Below are 16,158 nucleotides of genomic sequence, written 5' to 3'. Positions count from 1 at the left end.
GGTTCTAAATTAAGAAGTGATAGTTTTAGCAGTAAACTTGGTCCAGAAACCTAGCTATTCTTAGCTGCATTATGTGTGAACTTTGGAGAGCTAATACTAACTAGCTGTGTTTCGCCATTGGTATGTAAATGCCAAGATCAGCTGCATCAGCAGAATGAAACTGATACTGGCAAATTAAGTTAGCAAGAATAAAGTATTTCTTCCGAAGGAGCCAAGGCAACCCCAGAGAGTTCCACCCTGATATTTTTCCTTTTCAGTTTATTGCTCCCAGGCTGGTAAAAACCATCTGTTTCTAAGCTTCCAAATTTGATTTAATTATTTCCTCTTTGGTATTCTCCCACTGAACTCACAGCTATATGCAGGATTCTGTAAGTGGTGTCTGCTGTGTAAGTAAATAAAACTACATTATCCTAGCTTTGTGGTAGTTACATAAGAATTGCCTTGTTACAAAAGCGAATCCATTTCTTTAAATCAGTTGGTTTTTTTTTTTTTTAGTTAAAAAATAATTTAGCTAGAGAACTTCAGAATTAGTTTTTGTAAAGGCTTTTTAAGTGTCTATTTTCTCTGTTAGAAACTATACTTTTAAAACTCTGAAAACAATGATATGCTGTGTAGTTAATTTGGAGGATAGAAGCATTGTACTATTCTATAAATATGTACTCATATTCCTTTTAAAAAATACAGTAATCATAGAACTTTCAACAGATGATCTTGACATATGCAAATACTGTCACATGGAAGTATTAGAACATCCTTGTTCTCCAGATGTTTCAGTACCCTTTTTCAGAGTGTTCCACAACTGTGGATCAGTGGGTCTTCTAGAGATACAAGAAAATCTTTGACAAACAAAGGTGGTAGAAACTACCGCTGTTGAAACACTCTTCTGCCACACTGGGCAGGAAGCCCTCTCTTAATAATTGTTACATACTTCCATCTGAACATAAGAAAAGAAATATACTTGTTCAGTCAAGCTTAAGTCAGAGCAATAACAAAAAAACAGACTTAGTGATAGTGAACTTCCCATGCAAGGAGAAACACCTAGAATTTGTCCACTCCCTATTTGCAAAAGTGAATGTTAGGCTGAACCGAGATAACAAAACTGCTCTGCTAAAAGCAGAATGTTAGCAAGGGTAACTGGTAGACATTAAGAAAAAACAAAATAACAGCAACAACAACCAAATCTATGCAAATTTTACTGATTATTTCATGCAGATAAGACAGTTTAATAGTAGTGTTTGAACGAATTATCAATGAATTAAAGATTAATCAGTGTCATCAAATTTCTGAGAAATGGAAAATTAAATGTCCAATACTGAACTAGAAACACATAATTAAGTTTTTAATAACTGCAGCTGGTCAGAAACATAAAAACCAGATATATCTAAAGGAACTAGTCAATTTACTCCTCCAGTGCAAGCAAAGATTTAATAACTGTCCATAAACACAACAAGGTTTACAGATAGGTTACTTGTTCTAATCTAGGTTCCTACTGAAAATGACAAACAGGAAAAGTATTGCCTCAAATGATGTTCTGAAATCAGATGCCATGTATTTAATGTCAACTTATCAGACACTGATACAGAATTATAGACTAATTTAAGGAACTCTGAAGGTCATCTGGTCTCACCTCCTGCACAAAGCACGGATCACTCGAAAGTCATAGCAGGGTTGCTCAGGGCTGTGTCCAGCTGAGCTCTGAAAATCTCCAGGGGTGGAGATTCTTCTGCTGCTTTGGGCAAACTTTTCCAAAGCTGATCCACCCTCACAGTGAAGAATTTTCCCTTATGTTCCATCAAACTTCCCTTGTAGCAGCTTGTGACTATTATTAACTCTTATTCTTCACTGTGCACCTTGGACAAAAATCTGTCTCCATCACTGTTGTAATATCCTTAGAGGCTTAAAGAATATTAGGTCCCTCCTTGGCATCTCTTCCTCCAGGCTAAATCAGGACAGTTCCTTCAGCCTCTCCTCACAGCTCATATGATACCCTCAGGATCTTGCCATTATCCTGGATTTGCTCTGGTTCATACATACCTGCTTTGTACTGGAGAAACCGAACACATATTCCAGATGTGGCCTCAGAAGCACCAAGCAGAAGGGAAGAACCATTCACCTCAGTCACCTGTCTGTTCACTTTCTAATTCAGCTCAGAGCATCTTTAGCCTTCATTGCCATAAGGGCACATGGCAGACAGGTTCAATTTGCTGCTCACCAGGAGGCCCAGGATTTTTCTGATGAGATGCTAGCAAACTGGCCAGTCTCCAGCCTGTGCTGATGCATGAGCTTGTTCCAGAGCAGGCCTTTTATTTTGTCTTTGTTCAAACATATGAAATTTGCTAAATGTCACATAAAAAATACAGTTATCATCTGAATACTCACAGGTGTGACAATGCTGAAAGATCATTAAAAGCTCCTTCAGGAACAACAGAAATATCATTGCCATGTAAAGACCTTAAAAAGAAAATAAACAGAATAATAAATATATATGTGCATAAAAGTCAGCAGGTTAACATTGCAAATTTCATCCTCTGTAAACAGCTTTCAGCTTTTCACTTTTTTTTTTTTTTTTTTCCTTTCAGTTCCTCAGTGTTTCCAGCTGCTGTGGGTTGGGGTTTTTTATGCTCTAACAGAAGGCCTACTCACAATTCGATTTTTTTACTCTGAATTTTCATAAGAAATTATAATAATATGACTCTTACAATTGAAAGAATAAAGGTTGGTAAAAGTAAGCATACTTCTGCAAAGTACTGATTGGATTTAGGGATAGCAGAAGAGTTATTATTTCTGACTTTTTCAGCAATTCTCTGAAATTCCAATTAATTATGTTCATACTTTCTTTTAATCTTTCATAGATTCATGGAAAATACAGGCATTGACTCTCTGTTAATATAAGTATTAGGGATGTTGCCCTAATTTGATAGTAAAGAACTAAAGACCTTATTAAGCATCAATATCAGACTAGTGTTATCTATTCTGTAGCAAATCTGAAGAAAAATATCTTTCCTTTTCTATAAATTCCTTCAGTTATATGTGTATATAACACATATAGAATCATGGTTCTTGAAATTATCCATATTTATATAAAATAACTGAAGTTTTTTGAGCACACTTAAATAATGCCATGCTTGAGATTTAATCCAGCTAAGCTGTTACATGGTTATGAACTACACAAATGGATGCAAAAATTACATGTTCTGCTGGGGACTTCTGAGAAAGAATTTTTGCAGGTTTTTTTCTTAATGAGAAACTGAAGCTGTAAACTAGACTGACTGTTCTTTATTTTCCTTTGTCCCTTTTTGTGCCCTTTCAAACATGTTTTTCCTAGTATTAAAATGGAAAGTTTTCTTGGAACAAAAAGGTAATTTTATTGATATTTCAATATTAGCCATGATGTAACGGTTTTGGAAATACTCCCGTATTAGATGAAACAAGAAAGAAAGAAAGAAGTTTATTGTTGGAATAAAAATACTCAAAATTTAACTGCAACCCCCCTCATATAAACTTATGTATATGGCATTTTTGTTAGACTTCAATGCTTATAACAAGGAAAAAACACAAAAAAAGAAATGCAGCCATGATTAAAAAGCACAAAAGTAAAAAGCTTATGTCTGCATATAGAAACTTGTCCAGAGTTACATAACTTCTTGTGCAGAGAGTATAATTCCCCAGAATGAAGCCACACAGATTTTTAAGGCCACGTAATTATCACTTCTCAAATACTTGGTAGGTTTTAAAATCTAGTTACTCTCTATAGATTTGCTATCTGCTGCACATAAATAAAAATTCTGGAAAATAGCAGTGTTAAAAAAATGATACTTACAACAACCGAAGTGATTTCAACCCATCGAAAGTCCGTGCAGGGATACATCTCAGGCGGTTGTAACTAAGAATTCTGAAAATATATAAAAACTTGTCATCATATGTATGAGCCGTTCACTAAACAATGCAGAGCATGACCAAAACCAGCTTTTGCACACATTGCTAGTTAGGAAACAAGTTATTTTACAGCCTCCATAACAAGCAAGCTTTAATATCAACTAAATGCCCTTTCTTTCCAAGGAAAAAAACAACACTGTAATGCTTTGAAAGAGACACTGTTACATGTTTAAACTTACAAGGTGAGCAGCTGAGTCATGTTGCTGAAGCTCTGATTAGAAAGAGTGCTGATTCTGTTGTTACTTAAATCTCTATAAAAAATAAATTCAGAAATTCAGACCTTAAAATGACTGCCCCAGTCCTGAAACACTGACAGACACATTATTTTTATTAGTAGAAGTAGTACCATCATTGGTATCAATATTTAAAGCAGCGCGTATTTTTATTTTCACATGCCATATACAAGCCTAGCAAGTGTTTAGCTTGATCAATGAAAAGCATTTTCATTTCAACACAGATAAAAAAGCAGCGCAATGCATTCTTATACAACAGCAATGTCCATCATGCTACTGAGTTAATAATGCAATCCCACGTGAACCCAAGTATAGAAATGAAAGTGATGTTTTAAAGTGGAAATCATTCTAGTTATGTCCCTAATGACACCTGAGTAAATATCATCTAATACTCTACTTAACACTTATATGCTGAAGACATCAAAGCACAGTGCTATTATTTTAAAGAACACTATCTAAGATTTATAGAGAAAGCCTTAACATCTCTCTTGTTGTTCAATATTCTAATGAATAAAATTTTAAGTATGAGTATGATGGAAGCTGGAGTGGTATGCTGGTAGCTTCAAAGATAGTAGCTTCAAAGAAGCTTTGAAGAAGCTGTATGAAATGTGAATATTGCTTGTTCTTTATGCTCACATTGTGCTCTAATTTTTATTTCATGTTGACTATTTTGTTATAGTTTACTGTATTTTGTGGAGAAATACAGCATTTCTTTCTGAGGAGACTTTGATATTTTAAGAGTACTGTTGAATAGTTACGCAATATATGTTTTTCTCCACTTGAAATTTTATGAAAGCATGTAAGACAACTGACTCATAATAAACATATTAGGCAAATATAACAGAGCAATCTATTCAAAAAAGAAAGAAAAAGTTTGAAGTAAACAATTTTCCTTGTTAATCTGGAACTCAGGAGACTAATACGTAATTCCTTGTTTGGCCACAAAAGAACTATGCATAGTGTTTTGGTTTCTCACACGCAGTTGGGAACATTCTCAACTTCCTAACAGCAGTATGAGGATACATTCAGAAGAGACTACAATATCATGACCCACAGGTCTAATAAATAGAGACAGTTAATACTCATCTTACTTGCATTTTATTTACTGTTCACTGATAATTTATTCTATAACATTTGTCTGCTAGATTGTATGTATTTTCTGACTAGAAGGTAAAGTTATGTGACTTCTGTCTGTGTTTGACAAAAACAGACCATGAGTACCAAATCTTTGTGATGGAAGCCTGGTCACTATGACTCTAATTAACCTAATCTCTAGATATACATCCAGTCTCTCCTGATGCCTTTACTGCGCACAGTCCAACCTATATGTTTGCTTCTTGTACTGAGGTTCCAAAGTTTGTATTTATTGTGTGCTGTGAGTTAGATCTTGTATAACTTCCCCAAACAAGCCACAAAGATTTGCTATAGGTGCTATGCTGTATACATTTGAGAATATTGCAAGGGTTTTTTTTCCTGATATTGTTTGCAAAATATAAAAAGTGTTGGAAACATGTTTTTTCTAAATTTGTGACCATGACCACTTTTGTCTAGCATAAGGTAAATAAAGGAAATCAAGTTCTTGTTTCTAAATGCCAAACCATTTTAAATTTTTGCAGCAAAGCTCTAAACCCAGTCAAGAAGAAATTTAAGGGATTTTGTTACATCCCTCCACTTTTTATTCTGATTATGAGGAAACCACAAACTGCTTTCAGAGTATTACACAGTTCGACATCAGCTGGTATAAATTTTTATAGTCCTAAGAAAGGCCATGGAATTACAACCATTTACATCAACAGTCTTTCTATTTCTCTCGCTGTACTCTTACAAGGTACAAAACCATATTCAAATAGTTCATGAAGTAGAGGTAATAAATTTTAGAGCAGCTAATGATTTGCCTCAAATCACAGAGTGAGTCAGCAATAGAGTTGGGAGTAAGGCATTCTAGAAAAGCTCTCTTCTTGAGTCATTAAACTATATATTGTGGGAGAAATAAAGGGGTTACATTCAAGTGTTACAACAGCTCTATGTGCTGTTCCTATGTGAAGCATACCACGGAGTGAAGCATATCACAGAATGTTTCTTTTTCAAATGAAATAATTCTAGTGCCTTTATGGGGCTGCGTAAGAAAATTCTGTATTACTCTAACAACTTACTCTAATTATCCTAACTTTGTAAGATTTTACATGTCTCTTCAGGTTAACTATAATTTCTGATTATTTACTTTGTGATGTAATCACTGGAATGAAATACCCTGTTTATAAAATGTGACTGAGTAGATTATATGTAGGATGTGATAAGTAGAATAAAATAACCTCTGCATAAAATGTGGTTGGATATTTGCTAAAAGATACATTTTATGTTTTTTTTTTTCTTATAACTAAAACCAGGTATAATAGTATTTGCTTTTGTTTGTTTGTTTGTTTGTTTGTTTTTTTAATTCCAGTAGAGAATGTTGCTCTAAAACTACTTACATGAGTGTTAAATGCTTGTAGTTGGAAAGCTCTTTTGGAACAAGTGTAAACTGATTTCCATCCAAATAACTAAAATAGAAAAATAAACCATAGAGCATTACGTTTTTTATTAAAACAGTAGCATCTTCATCCACTGATCTTAGAATCCAACAGTAAAGTAATAACAAATGAATACATACTATTTCTGTTTTATAAGAAACCTTGCTTACACATTTTGGGTTTTAGAGACACAACGGAGGACCTGTAGCCTAAAATCCAAATGTTATTGTATGAAATATTATTAATATTATGACATAACAGTAATAATAACCAACTCTTAAAATTACTTTCTATTATTTCGTGAAGACTCTGCAAAATAAGGTCTCTAACATCTCCATCTCACACATACCTACAGGTGAAAAGTAAATCTGACTTCTGCAAGTCACATTAAGTGTGGATTTTGAGTTATCGTAAACTGAAACAGACCCTGACACTGCAGAGGTAGTCCTTTACAGTAGAAACAGCAAGGGTTAGTCCCAGCTCTAGCAGCAAATTCCTTTGTCATGCCTGCAGTTCAGGTCACCTTCCCTAATTTCTCCCTGTATATTTCATGATGTATCAGGCATGACATACTACAAGCCTGTTCCTATGGAGCATGTTAGGGCTTAAAGACAGTAGTCAATTACCCTTCACTAGAAAAGTTAGATTTTTTTTTTCCCCCTCTTTGTAGGTTTACAGCTCCTGTATTATATTACTTGCTCTTCTTCGATGCTCATAATTCTCAATAACAGACTTGTTCATCCTCAGAGTTAACAGGTACAGAGCCATCAAACTGTATCAGCATCTGAGTTACAGGCAAATGAAGGTAACAAGCTTTGCCTAAAAAGCTTCCAGTGTGCAGCCAGTCATTACAAAGTGCAAGTGGAGGGGCTCTTCATGTAACCAGCGCAAGTAGTTTAGAGATGATATTTATATGATTCTCTGAAATGCAGAAGACAGCAGCAGGAAGATTAAAGGTCTTTAGTTTCTCAACTGGGGCAAATGATTTGCTGATGCTGCTTTATGGTGGTATTACTTTTGTTTCCTGGAACCCAAGTGAAAACTACACCCTCATTATCCCTATACAAAGAAATTTTAGCCATCCAAATACTTGGAACACACTTGAATTAAGAGTAGCCTCTGACAGATTAATTTTGATCTTTGGCAACTTTTGTCTTGACTAAATCAAAAAGCTTGCTTTTTCCTTTTTTTTTTTTTTCCTTTTTCCCCTCCCTTGGATCATGCCTATTTTAGGGATGCTAGACAAATCCAAAATATGTATCTCAACAAGGTATATGCTTACACTGTGTTAATGACATTACATAAATGGTGCTGAATGGAGTGTGGGTTCATATACTTAATTATTAAAAAAGAAACCAACAATATTTAAACTTTTTGAAGAACTAAGTATTCTGAGAAAATTATTCTATTGACAGATAAATTAAGACATATTGTTTTAGCTGCAGCTGAACTGAAGTACTACAAGTATCCACTTGGCTGATAAAATTTCTTCCCTGTTCAAATGAAGCAACTATTAAGATATTTTATAAAACACATGAAGAGTACATCTTGGAAGGGTTATGCATGCTAATGAACAAGAAGAATCAATCAGTATGCAACTGCTAACAGGAACCATGTCCATTATCCTTTTGAAAAATATGCTAAATTGCATGCTTAGATGCTAATTAAAGCATACAAAATTGTACACAAATGAGTTTTCAGTCACACTCAGGGTTCCACTTGCAATTCCAAAAATACCTCTCTTTAGCTGCTTAATTTTACATTGCATTGATGCCCTTACATTGTCAAATTGTATTTATTAGGCCAACTATATTTAATTAAGTCATCTTCTATTCAAGAAAAAAAACACCACCAAAACCTAATGAAATAAGTTATAGGTTTATATAGCTGTGTGCTCATTTGAGTTCTTAATAATTTCCCTTCATTAATGACTAAAGCTTTTTGTATGCTATTAAGCACCAAGCTAGTGGTGGACATTTCAGAATCTTCTATATAATACCAAATGGTAAAAATAAAACTGTTTTAGTGACGTAAGATACACAGCTATGTCTTCTGAAAAAGCACTACATTAATTCCTTCCTAAACAGTGACCATAGGTTAATCAGATTCACTGTTACCCGTAATTTAACTCATTGTAACATGATATCCATGTTCACTTGGTTCAGTGTTGGGGATATAAATTCTCAGAGTGGTTACAATTTTATATACATATATTTTTAAAGCTTTTCAAGTAACATTCTTAGAGTGTTTTGGGACTTACAAAGCATTGCTAATTCAAACTTAATCTAAAATTTCTCAAGATACTGTGCAAGTCTTTATAACTATAAAAAGGTATAACAATAAATTTCAACTGATATACTGAATCCAATTCTTCATTTTCTTCTCTGCTCGTTCTTGAACCTGACCATATAAATCTGATAGTGATTTTCATAAAAGGGAAAAAAGTGTGCCACTTACAGTTCAGTTACATCTTTTGGGATGCCTTTAGGCAAAGCTTTTAGGCCTTTGTTGCTGCAGCGAACTACTGTGTCTAGACAAGTACATTCTGCTGGACAGCGGGACAGTGGAGAGCAGCTATTGTCATCATTTCCTGGTTAATAAAAACAAACATGCAAAGCTTGCTATACAAATATCACTTCAGTATTAGCAATAATATCCCACCTGAAATTCTTATAAGCAAACATGTTATTTCTACATGATGATATCTCTAGGTAAGGAAAACATCGTCTCCTCTGTAAACCATTGGTCCAAGAATTTACATTTCAAGTGATGCTTCATTTAGTACAATTTTGTTTTACTAGGTAAAAATGCTATTATATGGAAAAAAAATCATTAAAGAAAGAACAAAACTTAAAATTAAAAGTAATAAAGGAAAATATATGTTGATTTTCAAAATTAGCAAATTATTAAAAATAAACAGTCTTTTTAAAGAAAAGTTATGGCCTTGAAAATTGACAAACTAATAATGCAAGTTAATGGAAGCATGTGTGGGAGATGTAAGATAGCAGCCACTTTTTTAAAGTGTTGTGGAAGTCACAAACTAAGCAAAATGGAATGCTATCTGATCAAGTATCCTGAAAGCACTTGATGCAAGCATCAGCAGTTGAAAATGATCTCATCTGAACTGCAACATTTGATCAATTTATTTAATTTATATGTTATCTCTAAATTATGACTTACAGTACTGAACACAGGCAAGAAAAATTTTGACAGCATATATACAATAGCCATGTGTCTGCTTATCAGCCAAAAATGGGTGGAAGATTTATAAACCGATGTAGAAACAGCATGAAACACAGATGAAGTTATTTAAGCATAACATTTTGGGATCTATGGGAATCATGAGATGTACATATGAAAGCTGAAACCATAAAAAGTTAAAATATTAATTTTCTTACCATCATCGCATGTGAAATCCTGAATTGCTACATCCTGGATGGGAATCTCTTTGAGGAAGTAGGGTTTCTGGCACCGAGGGTTCCCCGTCACAATACGTTTCTTCCTTAGCCAGTCTCCAAGCCACGCCAGATGGCAGTTGCAGTTGAAGGGATTTGCCAAAAGGTTTCTGAGAACCACAGGAAAGTTTAAATCAGATGACACCATTTTTTCATCCTAAGTATTTCTATTTTAAAAAAGCTAAGCTTAAATACTGTTCTTCAAACAATACTATGTACAAACCATAGGTGAAAGCTGTAATTTAGGCTCTGTGTGGTTAATCTTGATATAACTCATTTAGAAATAATTTGAAACTGTCAAAGACCTGACTTGTAAAGCCATGCTGTACTGATAATGCAATAATTTCATATAGAAATGAAGGCTGATTACTTTGCATTATTAGCTTTAACTTGACAACAGCTATTCCATTAATTTGTCATCTCAAGATTTCCATCTTTTATTTGCTCCAGAGAATAAGTTTCCTATCTGAAGTGACAGCTAAGTTGATTACATGCTAGATATAAAAATGAATTTACTTCTAGAAGTCTCAGTACTTTTGGCATCTCCATAGTTCAGCACAGACCTATTGACAATTCCATTATTTATAAACATGTCATCCTTAATATGCTCAAATTAGTCACTTGGTGCAAAGTGTCACTTTTTATGTAAAACGGGATTAAGTACTTTCCTGAATGATGCTACCTACAAAAAGTGTTTGTTCAATAAACTGAGTGGCATCTTCCGTCATTGTTTTTCTTTCCCTTAAATTACTTCATATTTAAATTAAAAAAAAAAAAAAAAGCTGCTTCTTATAGAAGATGAGACTGAAGTTTTATTATAAAACATGTATGAATTAAGATCCTCAGTAGGCTGAGGAAATCTACGATAATAATTGGACAGCACAGTGCAGAAAGACAGACACCATGGCGATTTGACCAGCTGTGACTGTGCAATGCCTAGTCAAAATGTAGCTTTCTACCCTGGCTCAGATCAGTGGGCTTCTGTGAGGGCAGCAAGCAGGACACCCTTCCGGCCTTCTCAAGCACTTCTGGAAACCAGTCTTACCACTGCATCAAAGGGCACCATGAAAACACATGCTTCAGGTATACTCTTCATGCATCCAAGATAGTCCAGAAAATAAACTTTCTCAAAAATCCCTCTATGAACTTTTTTTTTTCCCTTAACTTTACCTCATGCTGTGAAATTATACAGTGAATCATTACCAGAAATGTCTCCAAAACATTAGAAGTTTAAACATGGGTAAGGTAAACCACAAACATGACTTACAACGTAGAGAGCGAGTGCAGTGTATCGAAGGAGCCGGGTGCCACAGTGGTGATCTGGTTGTCATACAGCGAGAGCAGGCGGACTGAGCTCAGGCCCGTGAAGCTGTCATTTCCCACACAGCTCACGCGGTTGCTCCTGAGCATTCTGAGAAAGGAAGCATCAGCATTTCTTAGTTTAGGCTGAGCAGGGGCTGGAGCTGAAGTCGTAGCCCAACCAAGGGCCAAGAGGTATGACTCCAAAGGGACTGCTGCCGGTGGAGGAGCCACGAGTGCAGTGAGCACCCTGCTGCCCGCCACCTCACTGAAGGGACCAAGTGCAGTGTGCATGGAGCGAACCGGAAAACAGAAAGATGGGCAGGTACATTTCATGGAGGCAATGGGTGTTTCCCATAAGCATTTGTCTTTTGGGGTTTTTTTTGTTTCAATACCAGAATCAATATTTATGAGTTTGTTAATTGAAAATAAACTGATTGAAATGCCCCAAATCAGAGATACACAGCAGCCCTCTCTCTTCATGTTGACAATTCTAATGCCTCCAGAGCTGGTATTTACATGGACCAGAAGGTTGTACCAGCTGAACTCCTCCTGAGGTCCCTTCACTCTGAATTTTCTTAGGATAAATTCTAGAAAATAATTCTACTACATTCTCAAGCGTTTCAATTAAATTAAATTCAGGTTACCCTGACTCCTCCTCAGCATGACTCTAAGATTTAGTAAAAATTTCAGAATACTAAGGAAGAAACACCTATTCTAAAATCTCTCATATTTGAAGTCTGCTGTTGTCCTATCTGTGTGACAGGTGCAGCCACCCAATGAAAGCAGAGCTTCTTGGCTGCTGAGATGTGGCAGCTCGGGGCTGCCTTTGTTCTCAGGGCTTCATGGTAATTGGGGCCTTTGGCCAACGGGAGCCGCTACTGACCACAGGTCAGATCGGGCCTGGGGATCAATGGAGTCCCCTGGGGGAGCCATCGGGAGCTCGTCCCCTGGAGCAGCAGCTGCGGTCGGTCGAGGACTCTCCCCTTGGGTCAGGACGCTGCCGAAGGAAAATCCTCGAGGGGCCTTGGGTCGGGACGCTGCCCTGAGCAGGTACTCCAGGTTGAGAGCCCTCGCTTGTCAGGTGAGTGATAAAGCGTTTTGGGTTGTCGTTAAACCCCAGGGAGTGGCACTTTGAAAAGCATTTTGGGTTGCCGTTAAACCCTATAGAGTTCTTTGTTAGGCGTTCTGGGTTGTCTTTAAACTCTAGGAAGTTGTTCTGTTCTCCTCTCACAGACATTTGAACCTGTAATTTACGGAGAGCTAGTTAATTGTGTTAATAATAAATTTTTAATTTTTTGGTGGTTGGTTGTTTATTTGAGAGCCTTTGCCACAATCTGCCCATCAATAAATGAGTATTTTTTCCCCATGCTCTTGTCTAAGAATAGCTGCTTCTAACAATTTTAGAAGCTTTAAATGCAAAGTTAGAAATGATAGGCCTGTTTTATTAAAAAAACCTAATGTCAATGGACACCTGAAGCCTCAAAGCCCATTTAATCTTGGCTCTGCTCTGCTGATCAGAAGGATAGGCTCTCTGAAGAAGGCCAAGAAGCTGTGGGTTGTATAAAACATCTTTTTTTTGAGTGGAAAGAGCTAAACAGCCTTTATGGAAAGAATGAAATGAGTTCAAGCTATAGTGCTTTTACTCCTCCCTTCACTGCTGAAATGACATTAAAATTACTTAGGAGGGAATAATTTCCCACATTTCAATATCCACCAGAATAATTTTTTCCTCTAGCAAAATTTCCAGTAATGGTTGAGCTGAATTGAATCAGACTCCATTACGTAAAATGTGTAATTCCCGTGCAAAATTATGTTACTTTGAAGCAGATGATTATTCCCATTTCTGTTTCTGCAGTTGGATGTTTACCCATTCTCAACCACTTCATCATTTTAGAGGATTCATAGTTTCTGTAGTCAAGTAACCACAATGAAAAATTTCAGCTACATTATATCCATAATTAACATATAATGAATTCATATAATGTATGATAACTTTTTGTAAAAAAGGAACAAAACCCAAGATATGCTTGAATAATCCATAGCTAGTCTTCCAAAATAAACATTTTTAGGACAGATATAATATTACTTTAAAAAACACCTGGCAGAAAAGAAGAATCAAAGCACCCAAATAATTACACTTACAATGTCTTGAGACTTTCTAGTCCTTTGAACATTTTGTGTCGAACATTTTCCAAGCGGTTGCTAGTGAGCAATAGTTCATTCACACCAGAGGCTCCATCAAATGCTCCTTCTTCAATATCTGTGATCTTGTTATTGCTCAGGTTTCTGTTATACAATAGCAGAAATGGAGAACACGTTTTCTTTTTTAAATACTCTAAATTAATTGTTAAATGTTGCAGACTGCATAGGTTCCAAGATACTGAGTTATTGTGTAATATATTGTTCAACTTTGAACCAATAAAAGCAAAATTCAATGCCCTATAAATAAAGAAGGAAATAATTTTAAAGCAATCTTTGGAAGATGTTTTTAAATAATGGCAATTACCCAGTCCATGCTGCCTCCACACAAGAACAAGTTTTCATAATTTTGAATCTTGTCAGTGACTGTATATTTTTTCATGCCTCCAGTCCTTGTAGCATTATGAGACGAATTAAAAAAATGATACTGTATGAGTACCGGCACAACTAACGACTCCGATTTCTTTATTTCATCTCATCAGACACAAATATAAGAAAATAGTATAAACAGCAACATATGTAAATGAAATGTGTGAATGTAAACAGTACATGAAACGTTAATCATTTATGACATTAGTTAAAAAGAAGGGTTTATAAGCAAGATAGTTCATTTATCTGCAATTCACATGCAAAGCAGATCAAAATGTGGGAAAAAGACCTAAAATACTGCCAAAATATTTAGTGTTGATGGCGTTTAGTTGAAATATGGAAATTACGCCCCAAATGGGTAGTATCTGTACTGTATATACAAAAGCATACATACTCAGCAACACATTTTCTTAAGGATTTTTCATATTATTCTTGCCTCCTTTTGTTTGTTTCAGATAACTATCTACACATATTACAGAAGTACATCTACACACTAAACTGTTATAATGCACCGGTGATTTTTAAAAAGCTCTTAAAAATGCTCTGAGACAATGTAAAATTAAGTGAAGCTAAAAAATTTTTATTTGGCGGAATTAATGGTGTTTTGAAAAAAAAAAATCAAACATTTGATTCAACTTCTAGAACAGGATTTTTATTGTTCAAATCAAGAAAGATACTATTTGTTAGGAAACAAATTCATACACTTCCAGAATTAACTGGTGCCATTATGTAAGACAGAAAACAAGGAGTTGTGGCTTAATTCGAGTGCTGACTACTCACCTTTAGCCTAGCTGTAATTTAACATACACCTTGCCTGTGATGAAGGATACAATCATAGAAACATTAAGGTTGAAAAAGACCTTTAAGATCACCAGGTCCAACCACAAACCTAACACAACTAAACCATGTCCCAAAGCACCATGTCTACATGTCCTTTAAATACCTCCAGGGATGGTGACTAAACCACTTTCCTGGGTAGCCTTTTCCAACGTTTGACAACCCTTTTGGTGAAGAAGTTTTTCCCAATATCCAATCTAAACCTCTCCTGGTGAAACTTCCTCTTACCCTAGTGCTTGTTACCCAGGAGAAGAGACTGACACCCACCTCACCACAACCTCCTTTCAGGTAGTTGTAAAGAGCGATAATGTCTCCCCTCAGCCTCCTTTCCTCCAGGCTAAACACCCCCAGTTCCCTCAGCTGCTCCTCATAAGGCTTGTGCTCCAGAGCCTTCACCAGCTTCATTGCCCTTCTCTGGACACACTCCAGCACCTCAATGTCTTGTAGTGAGGGTCCCAAAACTGAATACAGTTTTTGAGGTGTGGCCTCATCAGTGCCGAGTACAGTGGGACTATCACTTCCCTAGTCCTGCTGGCCACACTTTCTGATACAAGCCAGGATTCTAATGGCCTTCTTGGTCACCTGGGCACACTGACGGCTCATGTCCAGCTGGCTGTTGACTAACAAACCCAGATCTTTTTCCACAAGGCAGCTTTCCAGCCTCTCCCTAAGCTTGTAGCGTTGCATGGGCTTGTTGTGACCCAAGTGCAGGATGTGGCACTTGTTGATCTCATACAATTGGCCTTGACCCATTGATCCAGCCTTTTCAGATCCCTCTGTAGAGCCTCCTTACCCTCAAGCAGATCAACACTGCTGCCCAACTTGGTGTCGTCTCCAAAATTACTGAAGGTGCACTCGATCCCCCCGTCCAGATTGTTCATAAAGATATTAAACAAAGCTGTCCCCAGTACTGAGCCTTGAGGAACACCACTTGTGATTGTCCACCAACTGGATTTAACTCTACACTCTTTAGGCTTGCCCATCCAGTCATTTTTTTACCCAGAGAAGCGTATGCCCATCTAAGCCATGAGCAGCCAGTTTTTCCAGGAGAAATGGTGTCAAAGCCTTTACTAAAGTCTAGACAGACAATATCTGCAGTCATCACTTTAATTTAGTTTCACAGTGGAGCTGTTCTGTCTTCTGTAAAGTGTTGCACAAGACTGGAAGCAAGAAACTCATTATTCCTCTCAGCTGACTTACCCATGTCAAGCCCTTAGTCTCCTAAAATCTTACTTGTTCCTGGTGTAACATGGATACTACTTCACCCACTTCACAGAGATATTTTAAGGATTAATGTTGCATAGCTAATCAATGATG

At 36.2% G+C, this 16,158-nt stretch overlaps 1 protein-coding gene across 2 annotated transcripts in view; it reads right to left on the bottom strand.

Annotated features, from left to right (window-relative positions):
- Positions 1-16,158, bottom strand: part of SLIT2 (slit guidance ligand 2) — a 262,728-nt gene that overhangs the window by 41,669 nt on the left and 204,901 nt on the right. For both annotated transcript variants that reach the window (XM_026846673.1, XM_026846674.1), the window contains 8 exons: positions 13,579-13,722; positions 11,402-11,545; positions 10,078-10,244; positions 9,137-9,269; positions 6,641-6,709; positions 4,116-4,187; positions 3,821-3,892; positions 2,380-2,451 (listed from right to left, as the gene is read on the bottom strand). In XM_026846673.1, coding sequence (XP_026702474.1) covers positions 2,380-2,451; positions 3,821-3,892; positions 4,116-4,187; positions 6,641-6,709; positions 9,137-9,269; positions 10,078-10,244; positions 11,402-11,545; positions 13,579-13,722 — 873 coding nt within the window. The remainder of the gene's footprint in view (positions 1-2,379; positions 2,452-3,820; positions 3,893-4,115; positions 4,188-6,640; positions 6,710-9,136; positions 9,270-10,077; positions 10,245-11,401; positions 11,546-13,578; positions 13,723-16,158) is intronic.

Source organism: Athene cunicularia (assembly GCF_003259725.1).
Source record: "Athene cunicularia isolate RWA chromosome 4 unlocalized genomic scaffold, athCun1 chr4_part1, whole genome shotgun sequence".
Classification (NCBI taxonomy): Eukaryota; Metazoa; Chordata; class Aves; order Strigiformes; family Strigidae; genus Athene; species Athene cunicularia.
Note: the sequence above shows the minus strand (reverse complement) of the source record. Positions and strands in the feature narration are given on the sequence as shown.